This window comes from Microcaecilia unicolor, chromosome 11, assembly GCF_901765095.1.
Source record: "Microcaecilia unicolor chromosome 11, aMicUni1.1, whole genome shotgun sequence".
Classification (NCBI taxonomy): domain Eukaryota; kingdom Metazoa; phylum Chordata; class Amphibia; order Gymnophiona; family Siphonopidae; genus Microcaecilia; species Microcaecilia unicolor.
In genome coordinates this window covers 49,737,992-49,752,643 of record NC_044041.1, presented here as the reverse complement: position 1 = coordinate 49,752,643, position 14,652 = coordinate 49,737,992, and the positions used below count along the sequence as shown (strand labels likewise).

The 14,652-nt window shown below is 41.0% G+C and overlaps 1 protein-coding gene across 7 annotated transcripts in view; it reads right to left on the bottom strand.

The window, feature by feature from the left end:
• SFSWAP (splicing factor SWAP) overlaps window positions 1–14,270 on the bottom strand; it is a 285,802-nt gene extending 271,532 nt beyond the window's left edge. For 2 of the 7 annotated variants that reach the window (XM_030217824.1, XM_030217828.1), the window contains exons 1-7: window positions 13,887–14,270; window positions 11,823–11,992; window positions 11,150–11,281; window positions 7,305–7,390; window positions 5,541–5,766; window positions 4,467–4,576; window positions 2,643–2,772 (exon numbers count right to left, since the gene is read on the bottom strand). In XM_030217824.1, coding sequence (XP_030073684.1) covers window positions 2,643–2,772; window positions 4,467–4,576; window positions 5,541–5,766; window positions 7,305–7,390; window positions 11,150–11,281; window positions 11,823–11,992; window positions 13,887–14,086 — 1,054 coding nt within the window. In that variant the 5' untranslated portion in view covers window positions 14,087–14,270. Of the gene's footprint in view, window positions 1–2,642; window positions 2,773–4,466; window positions 4,577–5,540; window positions 5,767–7,304; window positions 7,391–11,149; window positions 11,282–11,822; window positions 11,993–12,381 lie in introns of those variants that run through there. The other 5 variants (XM_030217830.1, XM_030217831.1, XM_030217827.1 and 2 more) reach the window with 4 other exon arrangements.
• Between the last annotated feature and the right edge of the window lie 382 nt (window positions 14,271–14,652).

Genomic DNA, 14,652 nt, shown 5'->3' with positions numbered 1-14,652 from the left:
TATGGCTACTTCCTCCGGAGATGACACTGTAAAAATCATTGACTCCAATGAAGGGCTGCACAATTAACTAATTAACATGATTAACACATTGCTTAATTAGCAAAAAAAATTAATGCAATTAAAGCTGGGGGTTCATCATAACTCCTTCCATTGGCTGCCTCTGTATATTCCAAGCCTCAATCTGGTGCTCCAACAGCTTCTCTTGAAGTTCAAAGCCTAACTCTGGCTTACTGAGGACAATGCAAGGAGCATCTCCCACCACTGATCCTAGTAGAGCTGCCGATCCTACCTCAGAGACACCCGTGCTGCTGGCCCCCTTCAGAGATTCTGGTGCCTCTGACCTTCTGCTCCCCCGTGAGAGTTGCTGGTGCCTCTGGGACCCCCCCCCCCCCCCAAAGCAAATATCGCTGCTGGGACCTCCTCAGAGCCACTGGTAAGAATTGGAAAATCAGACACAAGCAGCTGCACTGTTCACTCTCTCTCCCTCACTGAAATTCTACCGCAAGAGCAGGAAAGTGTGAATGGCTGCATAATGGGCTGCTTCCTTCTCCTGTGTCTGCCTGGAGCTGAATGCTCATGTGAACTGCAGGGGCATCTGTACAGTAATACAGTTCATATGATCAGTTGCCTCTAGGAAGGCACAGGGGAAGGAAGCAGCCAGAGTATGCAGCTATTCACACTCTCCTCTTCTTGCATTACGATTTCAACAGGGGAGAGGGAGAGAGCGTGAACAGCGTAGCTGCTACCTGTGGCTGTGGATGACAGGGGGCTGAGCAAGACAAGGTGACTGTGTGCCATGGGGATGGGAGGGGTGGCGGCTGAGCAAGCTAATTGCGTGGCACGGGGGCACTGCACAAGGCAAGGTGATTGTGTGCCACGTCACCCATCAGGTAGGTGATATCACACAGCTGATGTTATACTTCCAGAATGGAGCCTACTAGTTTCTAGCAGTGATGTGCAATGGTACCTTAAGGAACTGACATACTAAATTTTCAGACACAGAATAGGAAACCACCTTAGAAAATGAGTTTGAAAAGGAGCTGCTGCTGATCATTGAGGGGATTCCCCACCCCATTTCATACACAAATTTCACTGTAGACAATGCTGGGTGTAGGGTGGAGAGGAAACAAAAGAAGTTTCAGCTGCTGGCTCCTAAGTTTTGGGGCTCACTCTTAGATTCAGTGAAAATCTGTTGAGGCTTGACTTAGGCATTACCTTATAAAATAGCACCTAATGCACTTATTCAAGAAACTGCAGTTTTCTGGAGTAGCCACCTAGTGATTGGTGCCAGGTTGACAACCAGCAAAGTCAGGTTCAAATCTTGTTGCTCATCCCTGTGATCTTGGGCAAGTCACTTAACCTTTCATTGCCACAAGTACGAAATTAGATTCTAATTCCCCTGGGGACTGGGAAATACCTAGAGGTGTATTTTCAAAGCACTTAGACTTACATAGACTTACAAAGTTACATAGTAATCTAAGGAACTATTAAGTCTAAATGTTTTGAAAATGAGCCCCCTGGTATACTTGAATATAGTTCACCTACAGCTTCTAATGAGAAAGATGCCAGCTAAATCCAAAAAATATATTTATAAAAGCCACTTTTTAGCACACGTCTCTAAGCATAAGCCTTTCAAATGCCTGAAGGAATTTTGCTTTTTTAAAGGAAACTGGAATCAACGTATTTGTTGAACACTTAGGAACAATAATAATAATTTAAAAAAAAGTTAACTGTGTGCATGCTCAATTTATTTCAAGTCTTTTATATTTAATCGTGTGCTTAAAAATTTTAATCCATGTACAGCCCTACTCTAATGTTGTATATGGCAAGATGTAGAAGGCATCTTAACATCTGACTACCTCAGAAATACTCTCAGATAGGACAGAAATGTTTGGAGAGCAAAAACTGTGGACCATGAGTACTTACAGTAAAGAAGCTCAACCAAAGCAGAAAAAAAAGTTTCAGAACATCATTTGTGTCTTTCAGGCATACAAAGACGACTGTACATCTAAATGTAGCCAATTTGCATACCAAAACTTAATTGGTATTTCACGTCCCATCTTTAGCAGGAGGGATATTTCTTTAAGAAGAGAGTGAAAGTAGTAATGGAAATGAAAAGCCCCTCTCTCGAAAGACAATTAGACAACGAAAAGACAATTAGACAGGTGTGAAAGCACATGCATGCTTAGAAAGGCTTCATGCTCTTTCTGTGCTATAAACGAGAACTCAATATCGGTGCTGATTGGATAACAACTTGGTCTAAGTGATTAAATTCTGCTTGTTGATGGAGAATTATAACTTCACAGAAAAACAGAAAAATGTAGGCAGATAAAGACCAGATTGCTTATCCATGCCATCTACTGTTCTTATCACTCCCTTAGAGATCCTATATACTTGTCCCAAGCTCTCTTGAATTCAGAAAGTGTGGTAGATGAATGAAAGCCACCCAGAGCAGTAGAGGGTAAAAAAAAAAATTATAAATTCAAGAACGTATGAGACTAGCACACATGAGTCTGATAGCAAAGCAGAAGTGAAACTGGAATTAAGCTGACCATTTTCTCAGGCTGTTGCAATGAGGCAAATCTTATCTATTATATTTATAACCTGCTTAGTAATCATCTGATTACTAGGAATTTACTTACAGTCTGTAGTGTATTTCACCGGTGAGGCCTGTATGGTTACATTGTCCGTTTGCTGGGTAGTCATATTTTCAGACTGGGCTTTTCGGACCAGTGCTGCAAGAGGATGATCTGGGTCCACAACTTTTAAAGGCTGCAGAAGTTTCAGATAGCAGCAATTGTAAATCTCCATACATTTATTGTTTGAAAGTTTCCTTAGAAAACATTATTATGTGGTGAGAACAAAGCCTCTGGAATAAATGTTGGTGGCATTTCCAGCATCTTCCCACGCAATTACTGTAGAGAAAATTGCTTCACCATGCAATATATTAAACAGCGCTGATGAACTTGTTACCATCTAGTTAAAAGGCTGTAAGTTAAGAGCCCAACCAAACCCAGGATCTTAATATGCAACTGAAATTGGCTGATGGTTTCTAAACCACAAACAAAACTGCCCCCTCACTCCACCCCCCTGACCATAAAAGTTCCCCTTGCTGTAATTCCCATGCCTCCCCTTCCCACCTGACCATCCCTACGACCTCACTGGGCCTACCTTAGTAAAGCTCTGGTGGCCTCTTTGGGGACAGGAATGGACCCCATTCGTTCCTGCCCCGTGCGCTTCTCCAATCCAAATAGCTGCCGAGACTGCTGTGGGAGATCCTGGCAGCCATTTTGTGGCTGGAACTAGTATGGGCAGCCCATGTTGGTTCCAATCGCAAAATGACTGCTGGGACCTCCCACAAGAGTCTCACGAGGCTGCCACGGAAGTATCAGCAGTCATCTGGATTGAAATAGCACATGGGCCAGGAACACGTGGAGTCTATTCTTGCCCTCAAACAGGCCACTAGACCACCAGGGCCACTTCAAGGGACCAGCTGCACAGGGAAGGAATGAGTGGGGGTTCTTTCCTGCTACCAAAGAGACCACTAGACCACTTAGGCCTAGGGAGGACCTATGGGTAGTTGGTGAGGGGTAAAGGTTCAATGTCAGCTGAAAATGCAAAGACATTTTCGGCCAAAACTCAAACCGGAAGTTCGGTTAGCCTCTACTGTAAGTACATTCAAATTTCTGTAGCAGTGACTGCATGTAGTAAGTTTCCATGTGCTAACTACAAGGTACAGTCCATAGTCATTCCCTGATATGCAGTTACTGCATGAAACAGTGTGCACTGTCATGCTAGCACATTAATAGAAAGTGCATGCTACTTCAGGCAGTAAATGCTTACCACACTTTGGTAAAAGGCCTTCTATGGTACATGTTAAAGCAATAGAAAAAAAGACAAACAAAACACAACACAAAATATCAGGAATGGAGAGTCACTTTATGGGCGAGAATACAGAGCAGGATTTTGTCATTCATTTAAAGATTCTGCTGTAACAATGCATTTTCAAATATTTTTAGCACATGCCTTCATAAGGAAACAGGTCAACATATATGAATTTATAACCAATTACATAGGTGCCAGCTCTCTGGGTGCAGTCGGTAATTCAGAACACCAATATTGAGCAAACTTTCATCATGGCCCGGGAGGCATGATTGTGTTGCATTTAGCACCCTACGTATTTTGAAAAAACAGGTCTATGACCATTTATGCAATTAGCTGGATTCCAAGAAAATGCCAGCAACAGGCCATAGAGCCTCCCACTAAGCTGATATACAAGAACTGAGAGGATATGCATCAGCTCAATGACCGCATTTTCTCAGAGGACTGCTTAAAAATGCGCAACTCATCTCTCTGCACCATTCAGCACAACTAGTTTTACATTACTTGGACTTCCAATAGAACACGTAAGCAGACAAATCGGCTCTAGCAAAAAAAAAAAAAAAAACTTTAACGCACTCAAGTACCTTCATGATTTCTTCAAGTCGACTGCTCTTTTTTGAGGCAAAGAGACTAGGATGCAGGTAATTACCATCATCATCTTCCTCATCATCTTCCTCTACACTTAGCTCTGGATCTAAAAAAAATGTGTGTGTCACATAATCACTAGTATCTCAAGGAAAGAACATGTGCATCAATCCCACATCCACAAGATGACAGAATTAGAATGAAATATATGTACTGTAATACAAGGCTCATACACACAAATGTCTTCACACTTCTCTTCCCGCTAAATGATACTTTACAGAAATGAATGAAAATGAAACAATGTCAGGATTACTTCAAAGTTTCAAACTGCTGCTATTTCAACTAGCTATAATCAGGAGTGGGAGGAGGGGTGTATCCTGAATTACAAGATGCTTTTGTACACCTCGGAGGCATTGTGAGGTTAAAGCATGAAGTATAGTGGAGTTCATTCAGTCTCAGACTGCCATGTATAGCACATGAGGTAACTAGTCACACTGAAGAGAGATGGAGAAATAACTGTGCGTAAAAAAACAAAAAAAAAAACCACAACCCCTGAGCAAACACAACCTTCCAACAAAGCTGAAATATAGGGGAAAGCATGAATGTATCCACATGCCTGTATATTATTGAACGCTGGTTGACCAACTTAAACTACACATCTTTTGACTGAAGACTTAGAACATACATTCACAATGGAAGTAAATTTTTATAAAGTTATTCTTGTGCACAAATGATATGATGGCATGTACTTTGTTGGTGGGTGTGCATGAAGCAGAATTTGGGTGGAACATGGATAGAGTTAGCACATATCCAAGTAGATTATAAAACACCTTAATCTATGTGCACGTGTGTGTCTCAAGTGCATGCCTTCATTTAAACCAGTTCTATATTCAATGCATTCTCTGGAAATTTGTTTTTATAAAGGCACCTACTTGCCTTTACAAAATGGCACCTCTGTAGGCACCCTGTTATAAAGTTACCTTCCATATGTCATACATACTTACAAAATTCAAACATGTTCTCACTCTACTCAAATATCAATGAACTGAAGGTAAATAGTAGTAGGAACTTACTTATTTTCTCAGTGTCTTTTCTTTCGGACTGAACAGTGTACCTTCCCTCTTTCATAGCCTTTTGTATAAGCTTGTAGTAGGGGTTGAGGTAATGGTCGAAGCGCAAAAAATCGAACTGAGAATTCCGTGCTTGCTTGGCTTTCAGCATGATTTCAAACTGTGCTCCTTGCCTGCTGACAAAATTTGCTGTTCGCTCTATAATGGCATGCATTTTTGCTGTTGGTGGCTGTAGGGGGCAATTAAAAAAAAAAAAAAACGATTAGAATGATACATCCCCTTCTCCCACACTTAAATGAAGTGCATAAAATGACCTGGTTTAAAAAAACCTTATTTGTAAAATCAAACATCTGTTCAGAGTATGTTGCCTCAGCATAAAGTTTGAAAAAAAACATTTACAGCTTTTGCATTCATTAATAAAGAATTTCAGCCAAAAAACTGTCATATTCTACTGCAATGAGTTAAAGAATGACATGATCTGTTCAATTCCACAAACAGTCTCTCACTCTTCCCATCACTAATTCATAATTTTATCCTTCTATCACTCGGTCCTAAGATTAACCACTGTTTTTAGTGATTTTTTTTCATAAATCTGCCTGATTTTAATAGCTGATGGACAGGTTCTTGAACTAGTGTTTTTGCCCTTACTGGGACCAGATCTTCATGTCACAGGCCAGAATAGGCTCAGCTGTAATGTGGAGATCTGTAACAACAGAGCTGCTGGAAGGGAAGTGAGTGGGATGCACAGACTGAAGGCAGAGAACAAAAAAAGGAAAGAAATTGGGAGAGGGATGGAGGGTGCAGTACAATTGAGAATGCATTTCTCTCCCAGTGAATTTAGTCATGAAAAATGTTTGAATCCCCTGTCATTGAGAGAATAAAGATGTGTTCAAGTGCTACCCCATCTACAACTCGTCAGAGTTTTTTGAAGTAAAGATCTCCGACCAGATGTTTTTACAATTACACATCAATGATGATGTATAAGTACTCTCAAATTAAAATGGCTGTCACACCTAACTTATTAAAACTTTTGCATTCTTCTGACACTTCAGTTGAGGAAACATATAAAATATTTACAACAAACAAACCTGAGTGCAGAAACTGGACTTGAATACTTTAAAGCAATGAGTCAATGGACTGACAACTATATTTTCTCTAGCTGTAAATATGCTGAGTTTGATATTTAGTCATCTGCTTATTTTTCTGCTGAGACTGCATCACTAATCTGCTTATCTTCAACCATGCTATCCATTTTAAGTAAAACCACCAAATATATCCAATTTATGTGGCCCTGTTTGAATGGATTCATCTAACTAGATAGAACATGATCATCACCACTAGCTGGTTAATGAAGGCACAGCCTGGTACCCTTTCTTTTGCTGCCTTCTTTAAAACAGATAACTTCAGTTTGACTACAAGTAATCGATTTGCAGAGCCCCAATTTTTAAAAATGATGTGGTTACATCCAAAGTTAACACATAAATCCTTTTCAACATTACCCTCTCAACATTTATTTTTTCCCCTCCGTAATAGAGGATAAAGATAGTATCTCAGCAAAATCTAGGTTTCAGATTTATTCTACAGATGTTAATCTTGACCTGCTTTGCATTTCATATATTAATCTTAATAAAAAATATAATATTACTGTACAGGAGCTAAACTCATAATAGCAGAAAGTTTTGACTCAAAGCTTCATTCCACAGCCACAATTAGGACACATTTCACAACATGGATACTGTATGGAACTACTGGTTTATATGAACATACCAATTCCACATCAGAAGGCACATATAGTCCCCGAGGAGCAATAAAAGGTTCTTCACTTTCTTCTGCATTTTCTGGTTCACTTGTTTCTACAATAAAAAATGATAAATATTTTACTGTAGGGAATTATTTTTCTAAAGCAACCTCACCGACAGTGTCAGACTACATAACTTAGGGCCTCTTATCAAGCCGCGCGGCAATGCTGACAGAGCCTATTCAAAATAAATGGGCTTTGTCGGCATTACTGTTCCAAGAGCCACTAGCGTGGCTTGATAAAAAGAGGCCCTTATTTTAAAAACCAGAATGTGATCTATCCTAGGTTTGCTTAAAAAAACAATTTAATTTGAACCCAGATCATCTGCCATAGCTCACAGCTCCTCGAATAGGGGCCCTTTTAACAAGTACTAACATGTGCTTACCACAGCAAAAAATGGCTTACTGTGAGGTGTGCTGAAGCATACCGCAGTAATTTTTGAATGTGTGTATAATGGGGTGGGGAGTGGGCATGTTCTGTGTTATACTGCCATGCCCTAACAGATTAATGCATGCTTAGTGCACGAGTCCTTACTGCCTACACAGTGGGTGACAGTAGGGGCTCACACGCTAATGGGAAAAGTAGCGCCTGGCCATTAATACTGAAAATAGAAAAGCCAGTCATTTTACCCCAGCAGTAACAATGACCTTACTGTGAGGGAATGATCTGCACAAGGCTGCGCTATGGCCACTTTTTAACCACTGTTTGGTAAAAGGGCCCTGTAGTGTTTCTATAAACAAATAGAAGCTATTCAACCCAGGAAGCAAGACCCCACTGAACCTGTGAACAAGTTTGTAAACATTCTGGCCAAACACTTATATGGTGAAGTACTAGATGTGGATTTAGATTTTAAATTATTCAACCTTTCATAAAACAAAAAGAGAGAGAAAAAAACCGCTCAAGTAGTTTTCAAGCTACCAAGAAAAGACACCAGGATTCTTCAGTGCCACGGGAGTATTTCCAAGAACACTTGGATAAATTGGCTACACATGAAATATCTTATGACCTCCAGGCTCTCTTTGGCACAATGCAAGCAGTTCATCGAGCATTAGCAGTAAATTTGAGAGACAGATCATACTCCAAATATCCTGGCTTAAGAGTGAGGTTCATTACTGCTATAATGTACGCAAAACTAACCCATTGGAGACACTGCCCCAGAGACAATGGAACAAATCCTGGCTTAGGAGTGACATGTTACTGTCATGGTATGTATAAAACTACCCCATTTGGAGACATGCCATCGCTACCCTCCCCCACAAGAAACAAGTTTCATTAACTTTTGGACATCTTAAGAATAAGTATAGTTTACTTGACAAAAAGTACATGTAGTGGAGTTCTTTTTATTATACTTTGACTAGATTTCAACCAAGGTTTATTGATCAAGAGTTTTGCTTCATTTTATCCACCCATAGGAGGTAAGCAAGGGAAGTTACCAACTGCCCTGTTTATGATGCCTAATAAAGTTTAACCTGCACAGAGTGCGAGATAAAACTTTGGACATCTTGTTGGGCAGTCTGGATAAGGGTCTTTTTCTGCCAACATTTACTGTTACTCAGTGCTTTTTTTGTAGAAAAAAAGGTACTGGTACTTATGGGTGGGGTCACCATCAAAGGCACCACCCCTATGGTAGCCACACCCACAGTAGCCACACCCCTTATACCAGCCATGTCACATATAAACAGGTATCATTGAAAATACTATACCAGTATAGGAGGGAAAAAAAATAACTTGTGATTTTTTTTTTCATTATAAATAATTTCTGTAAGCTGTTACTGCTCCAGTATACCCAGTGCAAAATAAGACAGCTGATGTAAATTCTCAAATTGAAAATATTCCAAAAACTAAAATGAAAATAAAATGGGGTTTTTTTTCTACCTTTGTCTGGAGACTGTTTTTCTGACATGTTGGTCCAAGTCTCCGATTCTGCTGCTCTCTCTCTGTTCCCTTATCTCCATTTCCAGGGCTTCCTTTCCATTTATTTCTTTACTTTCCTCCTTCATTTCTTGCCCTACATCCATAGGTAAAAGCTGGGTCCTCCACAGACTTGACTGGAGGTAGAATGGATCCAGCTTTTGCCTATTTTCTCCATTCATGTGCAGTTTTTTCTCCTCTTTCCCTCTCATCTCTTTCCTGTTTCTTCCCTCCCCTCCATCCATATGCACCTCCTTCCTCTCATTCATCCATGTCCAGCTTTTTTCCTCTCCCCCCTCCGTGATCCATGTCCAGCATTTCTCCTCTGTCCTACCCTCCATCCATGTTCATCTCACTTCCTCTCTTCCCTCCCCTCCATCCATGTCCAGAATTTCTCCTCTCCCCTAAATCCATGTGCATCTCCTCCACTGTCTTCCCTTCCCTCCATCCATGTGCAGCATTTCTCCTATCCCCCTATATCCATGTTCATCTCACTTCTTCTCTATGTCCAACATTTCTCCTCTCCCCTGCATCCATGTGCATCTCCTTCCTCTCCATTCATGTCCAGCATTTCTCCTCTCCCCCCTCCACTCCATCCATGTGCATCTACTTCCTCTGACTTCCCTCTCCTCCATGTCCAGTATTTCTCCTCTCCCCTGCATCCATGTGCATCTCCTTCCTCTCCATTCATGTCCAGCATTTCTCCTCTCCCACTCCACTCCATCCATGTGCATCTCCTTCCTCTATCTTTCCTTCCCTACAATTCTCCTCTCTTCCCTGCCCTCCACTCCATCCATGTCCAGCATTTCTCCTCTCTCCCCTCCATCCATGTGCATCTCCTTCCTGTCTTCCCTCTCTTCCATGCATGTCCAGCAATTCTTCTGCCCTTCCCTCTGTCCATGTCCAGCAACTCTCCTCTGCCCTCCCCTCCATGTCCAGCGATTCTCCTCTGCCCTCCCCTCCCATCCATGTCCAGCTATTCTCCTTTGCCCCTATCCTTCCCTCCCATCCATGTCCAGCGATTCTCCTTTGCCCCCTATCCTCCCACCCCCATCCATGTCCAGCGACTTACCCCGTCTCCACCTGCCTTCGAGTTTGTTCCAACTCCAGCCCCACCTGCCCGCCCTCAGCTCCTCGACTTTCCGTTCCTGCTGCCCTGCGTTGAAATCTTTTATTTTACTTCAAGTTGCAGCAGCAGTGAAGGCAGCAGGCAGGCTCGCCTCCTCACTTCCCTTCCCTCAGCGTCCCACCCTCGCGGAAAGGAAATTACATCAGAGGAAGGCGGGACGCTGAGTGGGAAGGGAAGGCTGGAGGTGAGCCTGCCTGCTGCTTTCACTGCTGCAACTTGAGGTAAAATAAAAGATTTCAACGCAGGGCGGTGCGAACGGAAAGTCGGGGAGCTGAGAAAAAAAGGTGCTGGTATGCTGTACCGGCGCAAAAAAAGTTCTGCTGTTACTATGTCACTTGTTGAAATAATAGCTGGGAATCAACTGCAGATTGTTTCAGAAGTGTTTGGATTGGAATTGTTTTTTTATCATTACAGGGAATTTTTTTGCCACTTACTTTCCACAGAACTTTGACTTAAGTGGGACTTTTTGATAAGTCATGTAAAATTGCAAAAATGAACCTGACAGACTGAAGCATGCAGCCATGTAGCACAGCACCTTTTTCCTGCTACTTTCTATTTTTCATATAGTAAATCTATTTTGTGCAAAACAATTCATTCCCTTATACAATATCTATAGATAACAAAAACATTTAGACTCAATTATGTTATCCTGTCTACATGTTGTACCCCATTTATAGTTTTTAACAGCTCCCATGCCAAAAAATCTGAAGCAATTACAAATTAAGGAATATTTTACCTATTCCCACAAAACCATCCAAGAAATTGTTTCCTCACCTTTCTCTCTTTGGGAGTCCTCTTCTTCTGTGGGTTCTGATGGATCATAGTAATCACTGCCATAACGGAACCCCACTGCATTATATGCACCATCTTCTGCCAAAGCTTCACTCAACCGCTTGTATTCTTCCTCTTGAAGGAATAACACAAATATTAATATAATGGAAACATGCTTGTGCGTTGTGTAGTCTGTTGAAAATCACAGTAAACTTTCAGTATAACTTTTATTTTTATAAAAAGTACTCAAAGCTATAATTGTTCCATCACTGAAAAATCAATATTTTGTCAGTAAATACTTGAAAACCAGGCTCTGCACAAGTTACTGGATCAGGATTTGAAATAAGATTAACATTAATGCATATAAAAGTTTGATCCCTCCTCCCCCTCCCCCAACAAATTAGTTTTTATGTCCAATACTGTGTAGCACAGTAAACTTTTTTTCTCAAATTCCAGTCAAAAGCTGGCCAAATTCTGTGTGGATCTACAAATAAACTATCTTGAGGTCCTCTCTCATACGCAAAGACGCTTGCTTTTCCAATCCACTGGGTACTGTTAAACAGATAATATCGGAAAAAGTGAGTACAAATTGAGAAGGAGCATAGTATATATATATAGTTTATTACTGTTTAATTGAAAAATATTCCCATTTCAAGAAGATTTTCTTGACCAGTACCTTGCCTTGCTTCCTCCTCAAGCAAGTCCGTATGCAAGGCTAAATACCTCTCTTCATCACACAGGGCCTCTATTCGAGCCTCTTCCTCCGACAGCTGGTAATCTCTGTTCCAAGTGGTATGTTCGGCATCATAATCAGAGAGATCATGCAGGTGACCACGCCCGTCATACCTGCAATGCGAAGTCAACTGGTCAGGGCAAATACTTTTAAATCTGTTAGACTTGACAAAACACCTATCAATTACAATGAACTAGAATACTTTATTATGGAAAGCTATATTAATGGCATTACAGCTTTTTTTCTTTTTAAAGATTTTAGATCACAAATTCAAATTAGCTCTGCTAAATGCTGTTCATAAGCTCAAAAGTTACACTGTTCTTAATATTTTTATATCCACAAAGCATAAGTTAATTAAAGGAAAAAAAATGTATCCATTGATATTTTACAATGAGATCCATTTTACTAATAAACTCTTTATCGTGTACGGTTCAACTGCCCATTCACGGTAACTTGCTAAATCAAGAAGTTTACATTCACACAAACCCGAACACATAAATACCTATCCGTAAGAACCAAAGGCTGGAAATTTCCTCGCTTCTTTCTGCTAGTTCCCATCTATCTCTCAGGAGAGATCTTCGCCAAAGAACGTGCGTCCATTGATGGTAAAATCATGGCTAGGCTCGACCCTTAGCCATTTGGCTGAGGAAATAAGTTCTGGGTTACGTGATAGAGAGACACACACATACATAGAACAGTAACATATATGTGCAGTTTAAGGAGGTTTACAAAAAATACAGCAACATCCTAAAGTAAAAGTATCCTATCATTTTTAAATAGGATAATTGATAGTGAAATTTAAACCTTGGAAACTGTCAAGTACCTTACTAATTTGCATGTACTCTAAGCAGTGAGCTAGTAGGAAGTAGGCACAAGAGGATAACTTTTAAACACTTAACTTGAATAACTGTCCATTCTGAAGCTATGAAAGGATAATATGAAAATGTCTAATTTGTTAGTCTCTTATCTCTTTACACTATTTCCTAATATGAACAAAGTAGATCTATTTTTGTTTTCAAATAACTATAAGGTACTTGTTCTAGGGGGGGGGAGGGGGAAGAACTTACTAGTCATTCAACTTGTGCTGCAACCAGTGTGACCTCTCCCCCCATTTCTATATTGTGTTGGGACTACTGCTTGCTTTTATTCCCTGTTAACAATATTTCTATGACAAATACAAACAAGGGCATTTTGAACGCCTGCAAAAGTTTGGCATATACTATTCTTAACCTCTCCAAAGTAAATAAATATGTTCCACTTTATTTTTAAGTGTTGAAATGTAAACCTCCTTAACTTACAATTTTTATATATCAGCATACATTGTAAAGTTTGCTCCGAGCATTAGTCATTTTGTAGCAGGCCTATATCATATTAGTTTGTAATAGATCTGACAAGAATATGCAATTATTCTTGCCACAGTGAGCAATTTGAACATGAGTTATAGGTGCTAAAAGATAGCAAGGATAAAGAAACAAGTGGTTATGATTAACCTCCAAAGAGAAAGTTCACCAGCCTAAACACCTTGCTGGATATGTTGTATGGGTCATTTAAGTCTTTATCGGTTGTGATTTACTATCTTCCTAACCTACTCACCAACACAAATGTATATAAACTCTGCAGAAAATGTAAACGACGGAGCAAACAAGTTAAACACTTCATTCTTTTCAGATCAAAAAGCATTCCAACTTAAAACTTTACGGAGCACAGTTCATATATATACCCAAGTGTGTCAGATTTTCGGCAGACACCCCTCCTCCCCCCATTTCTAGCTGAATTTTTCAATCTCAAATTTCATTTTGATCTGAAAAAGACGTGTCAACCCTTCTTCCCCCATGACCTCCTGCACAAAGTCAAGCGAGAGAGGAAGAGATGACAGACCATCTCTCTGGGGGGTGGTTATCAGTAAGTACTGTGGTCCACACGACGGACTTGTACGCCTGCAGGAAAAGAAAAGGATGGGTCAGACAGCATGCAGTGCAACAGCAGCCTGGCTAATGGCACACCGACCTATCGATCTGGATTTTGCGGTCTCCCATCCATGGGATGAGGTGCTTTCCCTGCTCGTGGAACAGAGCTTTCTCGTCGTCGCGGAACACTTTACAGGCATAGCCGAACACCAAAAGCTCCGCTTTCCTGCCGCCAGCCTCTTCCGTCGAGGCCGTGGTCTTACGTTCCCCCTTCCCGCTCTTCCGAGACCCTCCGTACATGTTGGGCAGCGTCAGTAACGGTTCCTCTGGCTTTCCGTCCCACACAGCACTCACTCTCACTGACAAATTCGCCCCCAGGAAAAGGCCACCGTCTGCTCTAAATTCACTCCTTCACGACAACATTCCTCATATAACAGAAGGACGAGGAAGCCCATACAAGAAAACAAAATGGCGCCGGCGGTACTTCCACCTAAAGAACTTCCGGTTCGGAGGCGCAACTGATTTGTCAGAGACCTTATTACTACTGTTTGGAAAGGAATAAGCAGCAGCAGAAGTAAACAGCAAGGAGAGAGAGGTTTTAGTTTTATGGTGCTTGCTAGCTACCGCTTGGCTTCTGCAGCAGGATTTTTTTTTTTTTTTGGCCCAGTTTTAGGGAGGTGTGGAAAGTCCTGCGGGTGGCACATAGAGGTCATTTATTCCCGATAAAGAGGCCTCCGGCTCCAAAGCTAACCAGTATAGGGCAGGAGTATTTTCTTCGTAGACGAAAACATACCCCATAACCTAATTTACATATTTTTTTAAACAGTACTTGCTGTTTTTCATGTGTGTGTCTCAAGAGAGCACTG